Raw genomic sequence first — 13,410 nt, 5'->3', positions numbered from 1 at the left:
CTATTTTTTTTAAGTGTAGAATTATATTGAACTTTAAAAATAAAACAACAAATGTCTCAGGACTCAGGAGGATGGCAGGCATGTGAGGTCAGTGTAAGAAGAACGAAAGTTAAAATAAATAATAATTTTTATTAATAGTAGTACATAGTTCTGTTCTGTTCTCTTCCGATGTAGTTGTTCCTGTTATCCTAGATCATAATATATACCCAGATTGCTCGACCTTATAGGTTTTGACGGTAACAACTTTTGTTAGATTTACTATGCAGCCATCTAGTTATTACATAAGGAATCACGTCATAACTCCCATTTGAATTGCATTAGCGACTGTACTGCCATCTCGTGTTCGTTCACGGCGGACGGGTGGCGGTCCTGGAGGTTGTTATGTTATGTGCTGCCAATTTTAACATAGGGATGAGCTATCTGTTATAAATGTGATCTGGGCTGTTATCTACGTTAATTTCGTGCTTCACAGTTTTGATAGACGCTTGCGCTTTTTATGAAAAGTCTCCAATTGCTCGTAACGAAAGTAAACCGCATGAAGTGGTGAATAATGCTTGTCAAACTGTCTATGGCCTTCATAATGGCGACGGTAGAGGCTTCCCTTCCAACGCTGCCAGAATGTTCTGCACAGTTAGAATCGCCAAGTCCCTCTTCGTTCTTACCGTAGAGCTGGCGATGTGCGGAGTTATCACTGAGAAACAAAAACAAAACCGAGCAACGTGAGTAAATTGTTGAACACTGGACTTACTCGTATTTTCGAGTGGTACCGGATTCAAATCCCAGTGCCGGCCAATCTCATCGGGATTTTAGTGGTTTCCTCGATCATAAAATAATTATAAATCTAGTTATTTAAAAAGGTAAATGCTAGATTTGTTTTCGCTTCCACTACAAACCTAGTGTCTTGCAAGACATCAGTCCCAAGCGATTGTATATTATGTATAAATACATCTTTCTCAATACAATTCAAACAATTTGAAAGTCATTTTGAGAGTTGATTTCAGATAAGTTGGAATTTATATTAAATTACAGTTATGTAGTTTCATTCTACAACTTATCGATCTATATTAATAAAGAATTAATTTTCTGTTCTATTACATTGCAAAGTTATATTTCCACAAATATTTTCGACTTATTTAAAAAATCATCTTCAGGTGTAGAACACAATAAATGGCACATTAAATACAGGTGATATAGGCCTACAGTGAGAGAACATTTGTGCATATTATAAAATTGAACATGCATAAAAACATTATAAAATTATATGTGAGTACTAGAGTGGTTCTAAGTCATTTTGGCATGCAATAAATTACATTTAATAAAACTTATAATATGTTAAAATTAGTCTTTTGATAACCACACTTTAATTGACTCTTTAAGTATTATGTAACCAATTTAAGTCATGTTGTATGCAGATATTTGAAATAATAAGGAATTTCATGATTTTCCGCTGAGTGTGATTGTATTCCTATATTCGGGGCTTACTTGTGTTTCAACAGTTTACTTCTACAGACGTCTCTGTCTGTCCGTCACCCCAGCTTGGCCTGTCACTTAAATCTGCACTTGTACTTAAATTCGGTTCTATTGTAAATAAACTTTCATTTGGTTTTCTCTACAACCGGAGACTTAGTATTTCCGGCGAACTTGTACGTTTTTACCGCAAGGTCCGAAGACAGGCTCTCACTTCTGTTCATATGCTGCGCATTTATTAAAACTATAACTGGCATGTTTATTGCAACTCACCGCAGTTGGTGATTCCTAGTAAAGGGCTATCTACGGGAAGTGGTTCGGGTTCCGTCACGTCCAGGCCTGCTCCCCAAATTTTTTTCTCCAGAAGTGCGTGGGTCAGTGCTTCATGATCCACAATTTCTGAAATTATAAAAAAGTTTGTCAATCGAGCAACTACTTTGATGCCTATGATTCTTCCATAATCATCTCCAGTTACTTGTCAGACAAAACAGATGTGTGCAGTGTATAGGCCTATATCATGGGTGCCGTTGAGGGGAACGAGATCGGACTGTGTTAACACACACTATAGGTACAGCCTCCTGTATAGCCTAGTAGGCTACTATTATGTTACTTCATAGGAGGACATGGAGCACAGTATGTAGTGGCTATGGTGGCGAACTGTTTACAAGATTAAAATGTTATGAACAGGCTTCGAAACTTCGGACCCGATAGAGCAGTTCAGCGGGAAATCCGCATAACGGCGTACTGAGTATAGTGGTAAAGCGTACAGTGGATGGGGGTACTGTAGAATGAATGGCAAAAAATACACAAAGGAAAACGCTCTGGATTTGAAGGTTCTGACGAATAATTTGGTTTTCATACAAACCTATTTTAAAACTGTGTCTGAAACTATTACACGGTTAGAAAAGTCAGAGCAAGAGATGCCGCAAGCCGTCAAATTAGTTGAGGAAATGTCACAGAGAATTAATGAGACGCCAAGTACACCGGTTACTGAACGTGTAAAACAGAAGTGGAAATCAATTTTATGTAAAAATAACGGATATGGAACATTGTGTAATATAAACAGCAAATCAGTGGGCAAGAGTCACCCGAGAATAAAAGACTGTCTCTTAGAGACTGCAATGATGTTAGGTTTCTTCGTTTTGCTCGTATCACGTCATGCGACGTAGAGCGCAGTTTTTCACATTACAAATTGTGTTTGGCAGATAACCGAAAAAGATTTACGTTTGAGACACTGAAAATGTATCTTGTAGTACATTGCAATTAGGTACTGTAACTGCACTTCCTAAAGACGACCAATAGGATAAATGAAGAAATTTAAATTGCTACATGGTTATTTCCGCCATTAACACTGTGTATAATTAAACACAAATGCTTATAAAAGACAGGAGAATAAATGATTTTCACATTATTTTGACATTGCCATTGTGTAACGTATATTTACTTCCAGAATGTACATATGTGTGTGTTTCCCCATATTACCTTACTCTACTCTAAATAGCAACATTGTTATCTCAACACATCTCTACCTTTCACTACCTGCAGTGAGTCAACAACCTATAGTACATGCACAGTAAACTTATTGTATCGGGTCCAAAGTCTCGAAGCCTGGTTATGAATTTATTAGCATAACTAAAACAATGTATTTCGTGCAATATGCTTCCAAGCATACAATTTTTTTATTCTGTGATCATGACAATGTGGAGATTTTAAGCAATCATTAAATTTTGATTATTTGGTTCCAAAATGCAGGGTATACACTTTCACTTGTAGCACAGGACATAAATTAGAATAACAAATTCGGGATCGTCTTATGTTTTTGTTGTTATTCAAAACAGAAAAGAATTCATATAATGTACGGTGATGCAAACATTTCCGCACATGTCCACCGAAATTACGCAATTTAGGAAATTCTTCTTGGTTTATCAATTTATGTAGCTCAATCCTTGACTTTCCACAGTTCCGAGGCGAGTACCACTCTGCAGCCGAATTTGTTCCGCAGGAGTTCTTTTACATTAAAATAAATCTACTGACATGAACCTGTCAGCACACTTAAATGCCATCGGGCAACGGCCATACCATGTTGAAAATACCGGTTCTCGTCCGATCACCGAAGTCAAGCAACATTGGACGTGGTCAGTACTTGGATGGGTGACCGCTTGGGAACACCACGTGCCGTTGGCGAAAATTTTATCCCTCTAATTAGGTATCGTGGAGCTAATTGGATAAGTCAAATTGAATTATATAAAACAATGATCCGTAGTATAATTATGTATGGAAGTAAAAATTGGACTTTCACAAAAAAATCACAGAATGCAGTTGACAACTTCGAAAAAAATGTGTTAAGGAGGATATTTGGACCAGTGTTAAGGGAAGGAAAATGGGGTATCCGATATAATCATGAATTATACACCTTATACAATGATATAGCTTTGTCAACTTTCATACGGATCAGGAGACTGCAATGGACAAGACATATAGTCAGGATAGAGAAGGGAAGGATACCAAAGAGAACTCTAGAGGGATAATATGGAGAAAAAAGACCTGTTAGAAGACCGCGGAATAGATGGAAGGATATGGTTCAAGAAGTTACTACCAGTTTGCTGCGATTGCAGAACTGGAAGTTGGCAGCAACGGTGAGAGAAGAATGGAGAGGAAGAATTGGGGAGGCCATGGCCTGAAAACGGGCCGAAGAACCATTGATAGATGGAAATGCCATCGACCTGGGCCAGGATCGAATCCACAACCTCGGGCACAGGTCAGCACTGCGCCATCCAGGCCGACCTGAATACTGTTCTGGTCTTGTTTGTGTACACACTGATGCGCGGGAGGGTATGTATTATGGACACTACCTCGTCTCAGCACAAACTGTGGTGGAAGGAGTAAAGTAGGTGAGTGTCACTGACAAGTGAATGACACAAAACGGCATCTCTGGTGTACAGAAATAGGTGTTTATAGTTAGTGTACAGATCCTACGAGCGCGCAAATGTGAAACAGATGACAAGCACTCAGCACTCTTGAATAATATGAGTGCAGTTGTGTTCTTACGCTACGTGCATTGACCTCCAAGGTCCCCAGATATTGCTCCTGTCCATTTTTGTCAGGGTGTACAGAACCAAAGTAAGCGCAAGGGACGAATTTGTCGTTCATGAACAGTACTGTCCTCATAAAAGAACGACAGGAAAACTTTAGAAGAGCAATGCTTACTGTACTGTTAAAATACTATGGATTACTGTGAAGTGTAAGAATATAATTTAAATTCCTGGAATTAATAACTGAGATGTCCACGGAAATCTTACGGTCTATCTCTAGAATTTCAGGTGGGACAACAGTTTTGTTGGAAGCAATGAAGTCCTGACTTCGAATTATAAAAATGTAAGCTTTGTAAAATCGAAATAAATGTGAATTTTTAACATTGGGGAATAAACATTCATTCAAATTATCCAATAAGTCGAATTAACCTATCACTACCATAACAGATTTCTGTCTACATTAACGATGAACGAAATCTACGGTACGTAAGTATCCTACCCACCTCCTCTGGCTACATTGATGAGCACTGAGTTGGTCCTCATCTTACTGAAAGCGGCTTCGTTGAACATGCCGCGGGTCTCGTTGTTCAAGCGACATGTAATTATGATGTAATCACTCTGCTTTAGGAGTTCGTCGAAAGACACAAACTCCGCGCTATATTTTTCTGCTGCAACAACAATAATATATTTAGTGCCTATATATCTATCATTTTATTATGATTTTCACTATTATTGTTAATGTTATAATAATAATAATAATAATAATAATAATAATAATAATAATAATAATAATAATAATAATAATAATAGGTTGTGGGGTTAAATTTGCCTCTGAAAACTCTCTTTTGACTGAAAATAAAATCTATACATTCCCCATAGAATAGGCTGTTTGGAACTTTTTTGTGCTTTTTTTATTGAAAATGAAATCTATACGCTTTCCATAGATTATGTTATTTTTTAGTTTTTTTGTTTTTATTTTTTTTGGTGGAAAATTAAATGAACATTTTTCCCATAAACTAGGCTGTTCCGAATTTATTTATTTTCACTTTAACAAGTAAGGTCATATCGCGGCAACTGTTGGAGTAGCACGTGAAATCTTAAAATAGTGTTGATTTCACTTTGACGCTGACGCCTTAGTTGAGTAATCGCCTTCCTGTACCACTTGCTTTATGAAGTATACTGATAGAGCCAGTTGCGTAGCCATCTCCTGGTCATCTATTTCGGTTTTATTACTTTGTAACTGCAAATGAACTGTTGGGGTTCGTGGTAAGAAAATTACCAGCCCGATATTTGCCTTAGAGATTAGGGAAACTACGAAATTAGGTTGGAATTATTATTATTATTATTATTATTATTATTATTATTATTATTATTATTATTATTATTACATACTTATAAATGACTTTTAAGGAGCCCGCAGGTTCATTGCTGCCCTCACATAAGCCCGCCATCGGCCCTTATTATTATTATTATTATTATTATTATTATTATTATTATTATTATTACATACTTACAAATGACTTTTAAGGAGCCCGCAGGTTCATTGCTGCCCTCACATAAGCCCGCCATCGGCTCTTACTATTATTATTATTATTATTATTATTATTATTATTATTATTATTATCATTATTATTAATATTATTGTTATTATTGCTATTACATTACTTACAACCAATAATCATCCTATGTGGTTAGCATGGATATACAAACCTTCCTGCTTCTTGGAACGTCCGCAGTAGAGTAGACGCTTCAGTTCGAACCCTACGAGCCGCTTCGCGACAGCCTGGCCGATGCTACCGAACCCCACGATTCCCACCGTGGAGTCGAAAATCTCATGTCCCTGGTAACTAAGTTCGTACCACCGCCACGCTCCACTGAAATAATGTGCGAGAGATGTGATAAAATACAGTATAGGTCATTCGTTATCCAGTGAAACCAAATGCTTGCGTGCGCCGTAGCATATAGTAAGAACCTTATGATTGGGGGTAAGTGAGCTCGCTAGTACATATACAAGTAGTAGCGTAGCGAGGGAGGGAAGCTTCTCACAAGGAAAGTATTTGGGTTCGAACAAATATATATGTAGCCTATGAAATTTTAATTACAGGATCATTTCGAACCTCTCAATGTGCTGAATGAGTCATTTTTCTGCAAAACTCTGCGAACGCGCACTAGAAGTCACTGCAGAGGTTATTGTAGAAGCCAAACGCAATGGATAGATCAATGCAAGCGAGGACTTTCAGTACAATGCTCAAAACAATATGAATGATACAAAACGCACAGTGAAGAAAAGCAAGTTTGTCACATGCTATAATTGCACATTCTGTAATGTCAGTGCTGAACACCACGTCGATGACACTTTTAAAGTTATCCACAGGTTCACCAATATCGTAGCCAGCGTTGTCACGCGTAACGAAGCATTGGTCTATGTACTTCCGCAGATAATTTATTGTAAATGACATTCACAGATAATTTTGTGGGACCAAAAAATTAATATTTATGTAGATTATTCGCCTAACAATGCATATACTGTAGGAATTCCGGCCGCCAAGTCGCTGAAATGAGTGCGCTCCTTGCGTGACGACCTGATGACTGTTGACTTTACAGAATATTGTTGTTATACATGAAACAAAACTATCGTTATCCTATTAGCCTTCTACTACAGAGCATTCCCTTTCATTCAATGCAGTTCAGTTCACTTCTGGCAATGAAGATAATCTTCATTCATGATACGTACTGAATACTATGAATAAATCGTACCAGGAAGCGTCGTGCTGTATTTCCAGCAGTCGAAAGTTTCACAACTTATTGTAAGGTACTGGTACTACGCCAATAAATTACATATGTAATATAATGTAATGTAATCCGTAAGTCGTAAGATTTAATTTCCGAGTGCTGACGGGCTGTTACTTGCCCATGTCAATTCTCCAACGGTGCCGTACTAAGCGAAACCTTTTTCCAGAAGTGCACCCCTTGGCTGGCTCGCTTTACGAAGTTTGGAGCCTGAACGGGTCCGTACATTTTGGCACGATTTGGCCCATTGTTGCCCCCAAACATGCGATGATTGTTCAAGTCTGAAAGGTGGCCTAGGTGACATTCGTGAATCTGACGCTGACAGGTAGGCCAACCTGTGCCAGCACCTGGTAGAGCCAGGCCCCGTTTCGCGGACGAGTAGCGTGATAAGCCCCAGAGATCCGGAGCCTTAAGCCCTTCTTGATCAGCCGACACTGAGAGAGTGGGCCATCATTCCTAAGCCCCTGACAGAGCCAGGTTCCGTCCGCATACGAATATTGAAGAAGTCTGATAAGCCCCAGGGGCTCGGAGCCCCAGTCCTTTCCTATATCAGCATTGGAAACCCGTACTAACCCCAGATTTCACCCCAACCTGCTTTTACTATTGCAGATGATAGATGAATGAGTGGTCTAAGTGCTCCCCTACCGAAAATTCCATTCCATTAGGGGTCTACAGTTGTTTACATCGAGGACTCTGTACAGTATACACTTCAGTACATTCCACTCACGTTTTAACCTTGAACTGGCCCTCGCGCAGTCTGTGTACGACTGACAGAAGCAGGGTGATGGCCATGTCGGCTACTGCGGGGCTGGAGATGTCGGGCCCGTATCCCACCTGAATGCCTCGCTTCTTCATCTCGTTCACGTCCATGTGTTCGTATCCCGACGACATGGAAGCTACAACCTTGAGGTTGGGCCCTGTAACATAATCACTTGGTAAATTGTTACGTTAACAAACATACTGCGATTTGAATCAATGTGATTGGATTGTTCCCTTAGAACCCTCGCACTTTGTTAGTAGTCTTGCCCTTTTGATAATATATCATGAAGTCCACAAGTTCACTAATAGTGTGTCTTCCGTTTCCAGAATTGCTAAGCCTGAAGTAGCGGTTTATTATGCACTTACAAATAGACTATTATACTCTTATGGTAGACTACAGATAAGGGGAAAACTGTCTCAATGTTCGCCCTCCTCTTCGTCCTTGTTTCACTTCCATCCACCATTTCTCGCAAATCTATAGTCTATTACATCCGCATCAGTCTACCATTGTAAACAAAAACAAAATTTTGTTAGCGTCATTGGTGGAATCATGTCACAATAATTTCTACAGCATGTTTCACTTCAAGATAAGTAAAAATGGAACAAGCTGTTAATTTCACGAGCTTTATCAACTTCTGTGATTATCTAGCGTCCGAAAGCTACCCAGCATTTGCTTTTAATGGGTTGAAAGAAAACCTTGGAAAAAAAACTCAACCACGTAATTTGTTCCAACCAGAATTTGAACCCGGGTCCGCTTGTTTCACAGTCAGGCTTCCTAACCGTTACTTCACCACGGTGGACAAAATAGAACAATTTCAGTGAGCTACAGTAACGTGTATTTTAACCTTTTTAGCGCAAATATCGAAGGAAGAATACGCAGTTTTATTTTGACCCACGGTAAAATACGCTAATTTGTACGAAATAGTACCGTGACTAACTGAAGAATAGCAGTAAAAATAATATTCCGAGATTTTAAAACATCACTTCTATTTAAACTTGGAATTACATAAGAGAAACACATCATTGAAATGTCGAAAGTGTAATTAATAATACTTTCTTTTAATATGACCAAATTTGCCACACATGATTCCACATTTTATAAATGAGCACTAAAAAAATGTGAACTGTCCACCGCTATGGAGTAACGGTTAACACGTCAGGTAGTGAAACTAGCGGGCCTGGATCCAAATCCTGATCCCGTTAGTGATTTGATAATAAAAGTTACTATTATTTGATATAATTTGTACTTTTAATATGACCAAATTTGCCAAATATGATTCCACATTTATAAATGTAAACAAACAAAAATGTAAACTGACCAGCGTTGTGGAGTAACGGTTAACACGTCTGGTAGTGAAACTAGCTGTTCAACTCCTGGTTGGGACAAGTTACCTGGTTGAAGTTTTTTTCCCGGGGTTTTCCCTCAATCCATTACGAGCAAATGCTGGGTAACTTTCGGTGCTGGGCCCTGGACTCATCTCACTAGCATTATCTCACTCAGTTGCTAGATAACCATAGTTGATGAAGCCAAATAACTAATTAAAAAATGTAAACCAAAATAGTTCATATCTTTTTTGTTAAGTTTATTTATACACGCTTTAACATCTGTGGTCATATCGCGTGTTTAGAATCTTTGGGTAGGCCTACGTATTCACTGTTGTTGAGTTCCTCTTTCTATTAAGCTTATGTGTTGTAGATGGCTTGTGTTCATGTAACTGATCTTAGATTTTGACTAATGTTTATAATATATGTAATTGAGGCGGTGGTGAATCATGGTATGTAAATTTTAATCCGGCATTCGCTTTTGTGACTGAGGGAAACTATGGAAAAACTCATTCAGATTGGTCGACCATGGGATTTGAAACCAGGACCTCTCAAATGCGAGTCTCAAACGTTACCGTGTGAGCCAACACGCTTGGTTAAAATATCTTATTTTTATATTAGCTGCAGATTATTGTTATTAGTAAGGATACTGTATAACGTATTCTCGTGTTAGAAAAACATACCTAATTTGAATTAATTTGAGTTTGAACTATGTGTGAATATGCTTGAGCTCGGATCTGAGATGACATTTGTTCCACGAAGGAAGGAGTGACAACAGAGCTGTACAACTTCAGCTTCAAACGGCCCAAAAGTAAACAGCCTGTGCTGTACCTGCCGCATCCAGCAAGTCCTTGTCCACATTTGTGCTGGGTAACCAGTACCAGAATATGGCATCCACCCCCTTGACAGTCTCGTAGACCTGTTGTTTGGAGGGATAATCGTCCGTACACGATACAATGTCACATCTGAAAACATACAAGTACAACGTTGACATAAGCTCACTGTTGACATCTTCGATCGTAGAACTGGGATCAATTTCCGACTAATTTTATGGCTTAATTAATGGCCGAAGGTCAGGATGTGTCTGAGGATCTCGTTTCATTTTCACCATAACATAATCTCACTGGCTGAATAATATGTGACTATAATTATTTATTTACTGTGCCACCTTTGCTTAACTTAAAAGTTAATAATTCACATTACCGTTTTCGATACATTTGTATCATCTTCAGATGTAGAGTATTAAATGAACATTTATGTTGAAAACCTTGCCTTATGGCATGGAACTTATTATGATGGTTTTCGGATCATGTTAGTGTGAATTGCTCTAACTTAACTAGGTTGGTCTATGATACACATGTTATGTTAAGTTAAGATCACTTGCAGTGCATGTAGTACAATTAAAAGATTTAAAATTATTTAAAAGTTACATAAAACTATAAATGTGATCAGAGAAATGTGAAACATTGTAAAAACACTTTTAAAAGCACTGTAAACACTTAAAATAAGATTCCGTGAACATACCTCCGATTTCATTTATAATAGGAACAGATCCAAATTCGCACAACACCTCATAGACGAAAATCATGAATTAGCAAATATAAACGAAACTTTGAAAATACTAAAAATCACAAATGATCCCACAATAGAAACAGCTGAGCAATTCCACATCATAAAGGAATTCAACTCAGGAAAACCCCTTCTAAATGAACAAATAGCTAACACAAACAATCCACTTTTCAACTTATTCAAATTATTCCCGCCCAAACAAACACATACACAGGTCCCACCAATTCCCCCTCCACTTCCGGTATTAGATGACATAACCTAAAATATTGTGAGCGAGCCCACCAGTTTAGTATCAGGCAGGCATCAAGTAGGAGCAGTTCAACACACGTCAAATCGTAAGTCATTCTCTCGCAATAGTTATTACCCCAAGCAGTTTCAACCAAAATTAAAACAACACCAGCCAAATTCCAATTCAATTTATTAATATTTATGCATATTGTTACAGACACGCAAGGCTGTATTAAACTCATGGACTCGACAACATCCATCTTGTACCAGTAGTATATATCCATGATTTTCACATCAATTTATCCACCAAAACCAAATGAAATGCTTTAACAATACACATTTAATAATATAGACATATTAGTGATAAAATTAATACTGTGTTTTAGTTCGTTGTTAAATATTAAGATCAACAGAAGTAGCCCCATCTAACGAAGTCAAAAACTGGCTAACACAGCCAACAAGTGTTTACAGTGTTTTTAAAAGTGTTTTTACAATGTTTCACATTTCTCTGATCACATTTATAGTTTTAAATGTTTACAGTGTTTTTAAAAGTGTTTTTACAATGTTTCACATTTCTCTGATCACATTTATAGTTATATATAACTTTTAAATAATTTTAAATCTTTTAATTGTACTACATGCACTGCAAGTGATCTTAACTTAATATAACATGTGTTAAGTTAGAGCAATTCACACTAACATGATCCGAAAACCATCATAATAAGTTCCATACCATAAGGCAAGGTTTTCAACATAAATGTTCATTTAATACTCTACATCTGAAGATGATATAAATGTATCGAAAACGTTAATGTGAATTATTAACTTTTAAGATAAGCAAAGGTGGCACAGTAAATAAATAATTATAGTCAAATATTAACAGCTTATCGGCATACTACAACATGGAATTGAATAATATGTGTACGAGGGAGAGTCAGTAACTTATTAATACAAACAGAAGTAGCGAGATAAGTTTTTGAATGAGGTGGTTGAAGCTATCACCGCTAGATGACATACTATCGAAACAAAGAAGCAGTAGTTGCAAGATGGCTGCACCTCTGCACGAGTGCATCATTAGCAACTTGATCCGAGCATTATTAACACAGTTCAAATTTTGCAGTTACACCCACTTCAATAAATGTATACTAATGATAATGATGATAATAATAATAATAATAATAATAATAATAATAATAATAATAGCAAAACAAAGGAAATAGACTAAAAGTGTGTCACTGTTGCAATATAGATTAAAAGGGGTTCCACGATGGAAAAAATGTGAGAAACACTGCTGTAAACTTATTGTAGGTAAACTCAATTTCAAAATTAGGCCGACATAGCACTAATATCACACATGGAGTTAAATACTTGATATTGCGTGTGTTTATAAACAAACAGAGGAGGAATGTCTGTCTCCTATTCCTAACGCTTCATCACTAGGGTCTATCCATTTTTTTTTTTTTTTTTTTTTTTTGGCGCAGATGCTTTATAAGAATTTGGAACGTCCAATGACACGTTGACACGAGACTTGATCTGCAAACGATGATATTTCCCTTATCCACGCGGACTGAACTGAAAATAAACAACAGCAGTTGTGGGAATTCTTTCCGCACGACTACTTTTAACTCCATAAGTGGCATAAGTGCTATATTGATCTAATAATTTTGAAATTGATTATACTTACTTTTCCTGTAGCAATTGCAAAGCCTCTGCAGCTATGTTCGTGCATGTAATAAACACACGTGGTTTTTGAGGACTCATTACGTTGGTTGCTGTATCTGTCTGATACAAATGAAAGTTGGAACAGAACTGGCTGTAGCTACTCGTTAACTTGAATAGCCTATTACATAATTGTTTTCGCTAATATCTTATCAGCTCAAAGGAATTAACTACCAAGGTCGAATTTTGCTGATTACAAAGTAACAGAATCGACTGCATCATTTCGGTTCTGCTCGTATACGAAAATACATCCATAAGTTGGCTAAGTTTCGTGTTTGTTATCTTAGTCACCTACATTATTTTTAATGCATTAATTGTACGGATACTGCATCAAAAGTAATGTCGGTTTTGGAGCAAATTTTAGTTGGAGTGTGTTGTGACAAGAAATTAATCTAACTTCAAAGTAAAAGACATTAGATTCTATGGTCTTGAGCTACCTTTAAGCGAGGTATGTTATCCCGCGACGATACTAGTTTCTGGTTTTTGAAGCTATTCATTCTGTGATACATTTTTCAATAGTTTC

At 37.3% G+C, this 13,410-nt stretch overlaps 1 protein-coding gene and 1 non-coding gene across 2 annotated transcripts; one reads left to right on the top strand and one right to left on the bottom strand.

Moving 5' to 3' along the window:
• Positions 1-109: 109 nt before the first annotated feature.
• On the bottom strand, positions 110-12,976 carry LOC138712097 (glyoxylate reductase/hydroxypyruvate reductase-like). The gene is made up of 7 exons (XM_069843492.1): positions 12,853-12,976; positions 10,203-10,336; positions 8,017-8,206; positions 6,210-6,373; positions 5,003-5,167; positions 1,741-1,866; positions 110-691 (listed from the first exon to the last, which is right to left on the bottom strand). Exons 1-7 carry the CDS (start codon positions 12,927-12,929, stop codon positions 576-578), a joined length of 972 nt encoding a protein of 323 aa, XP_069699593.1. The 5' UTR covers positions 12,930-12,976; the 3' UTR covers positions 110-575.
• On the top strand, positions 3,533-3,651 carry LOC138712646 (5S ribosomal RNA). Its single transcript, XR_011335766.1, has one exon. It is a non-coding gene; the product is annotated as a 5S ribosomal RNA (ribosomal RNA).
• Positions 12,977-13,410: the final 434 nt, after the last annotated feature.

This window comes from Periplaneta americana, chromosome 13, assembly GCF_040183065.1.
Source record: "Periplaneta americana isolate PAMFEO1 chromosome 13, P.americana_PAMFEO1_priV1, whole genome shotgun sequence".
Taxonomy (NCBI): domain Eukaryota; kingdom Metazoa; phylum Arthropoda; class Insecta; order Blattodea; family Blattidae; genus Periplaneta; species Periplaneta americana.
Note: the sequence above shows the minus strand (reverse complement) of the source record. Positions and strands in the feature narration are given on the sequence as shown.

Excerpts from the sequence above, each read along its gene's own strand:
- LOC138712097 (XM_069843492.1), bottom strand. The coding sequence starts at position 12,929 with ATGAGTCCTCAAAAACCACGTGTGTTTATTACATGCACGAACATAGCT. Across the intron at positions 10,337-12,852 it reads TTGCAATTGCTACAGGAAAA|ATGTGACATTGTATCGTGTA; the intron begins GTAAGTATAATC and ends GTATGTTTTCAG. Across the intron at positions 5,168-6,209 it reads ACGTTCCAAGAAGCAGGAAG|CAGAAAAATATAGCGCGGAG; the intron begins GTTTGTATATCC and ends TTGTTGTTGCAG.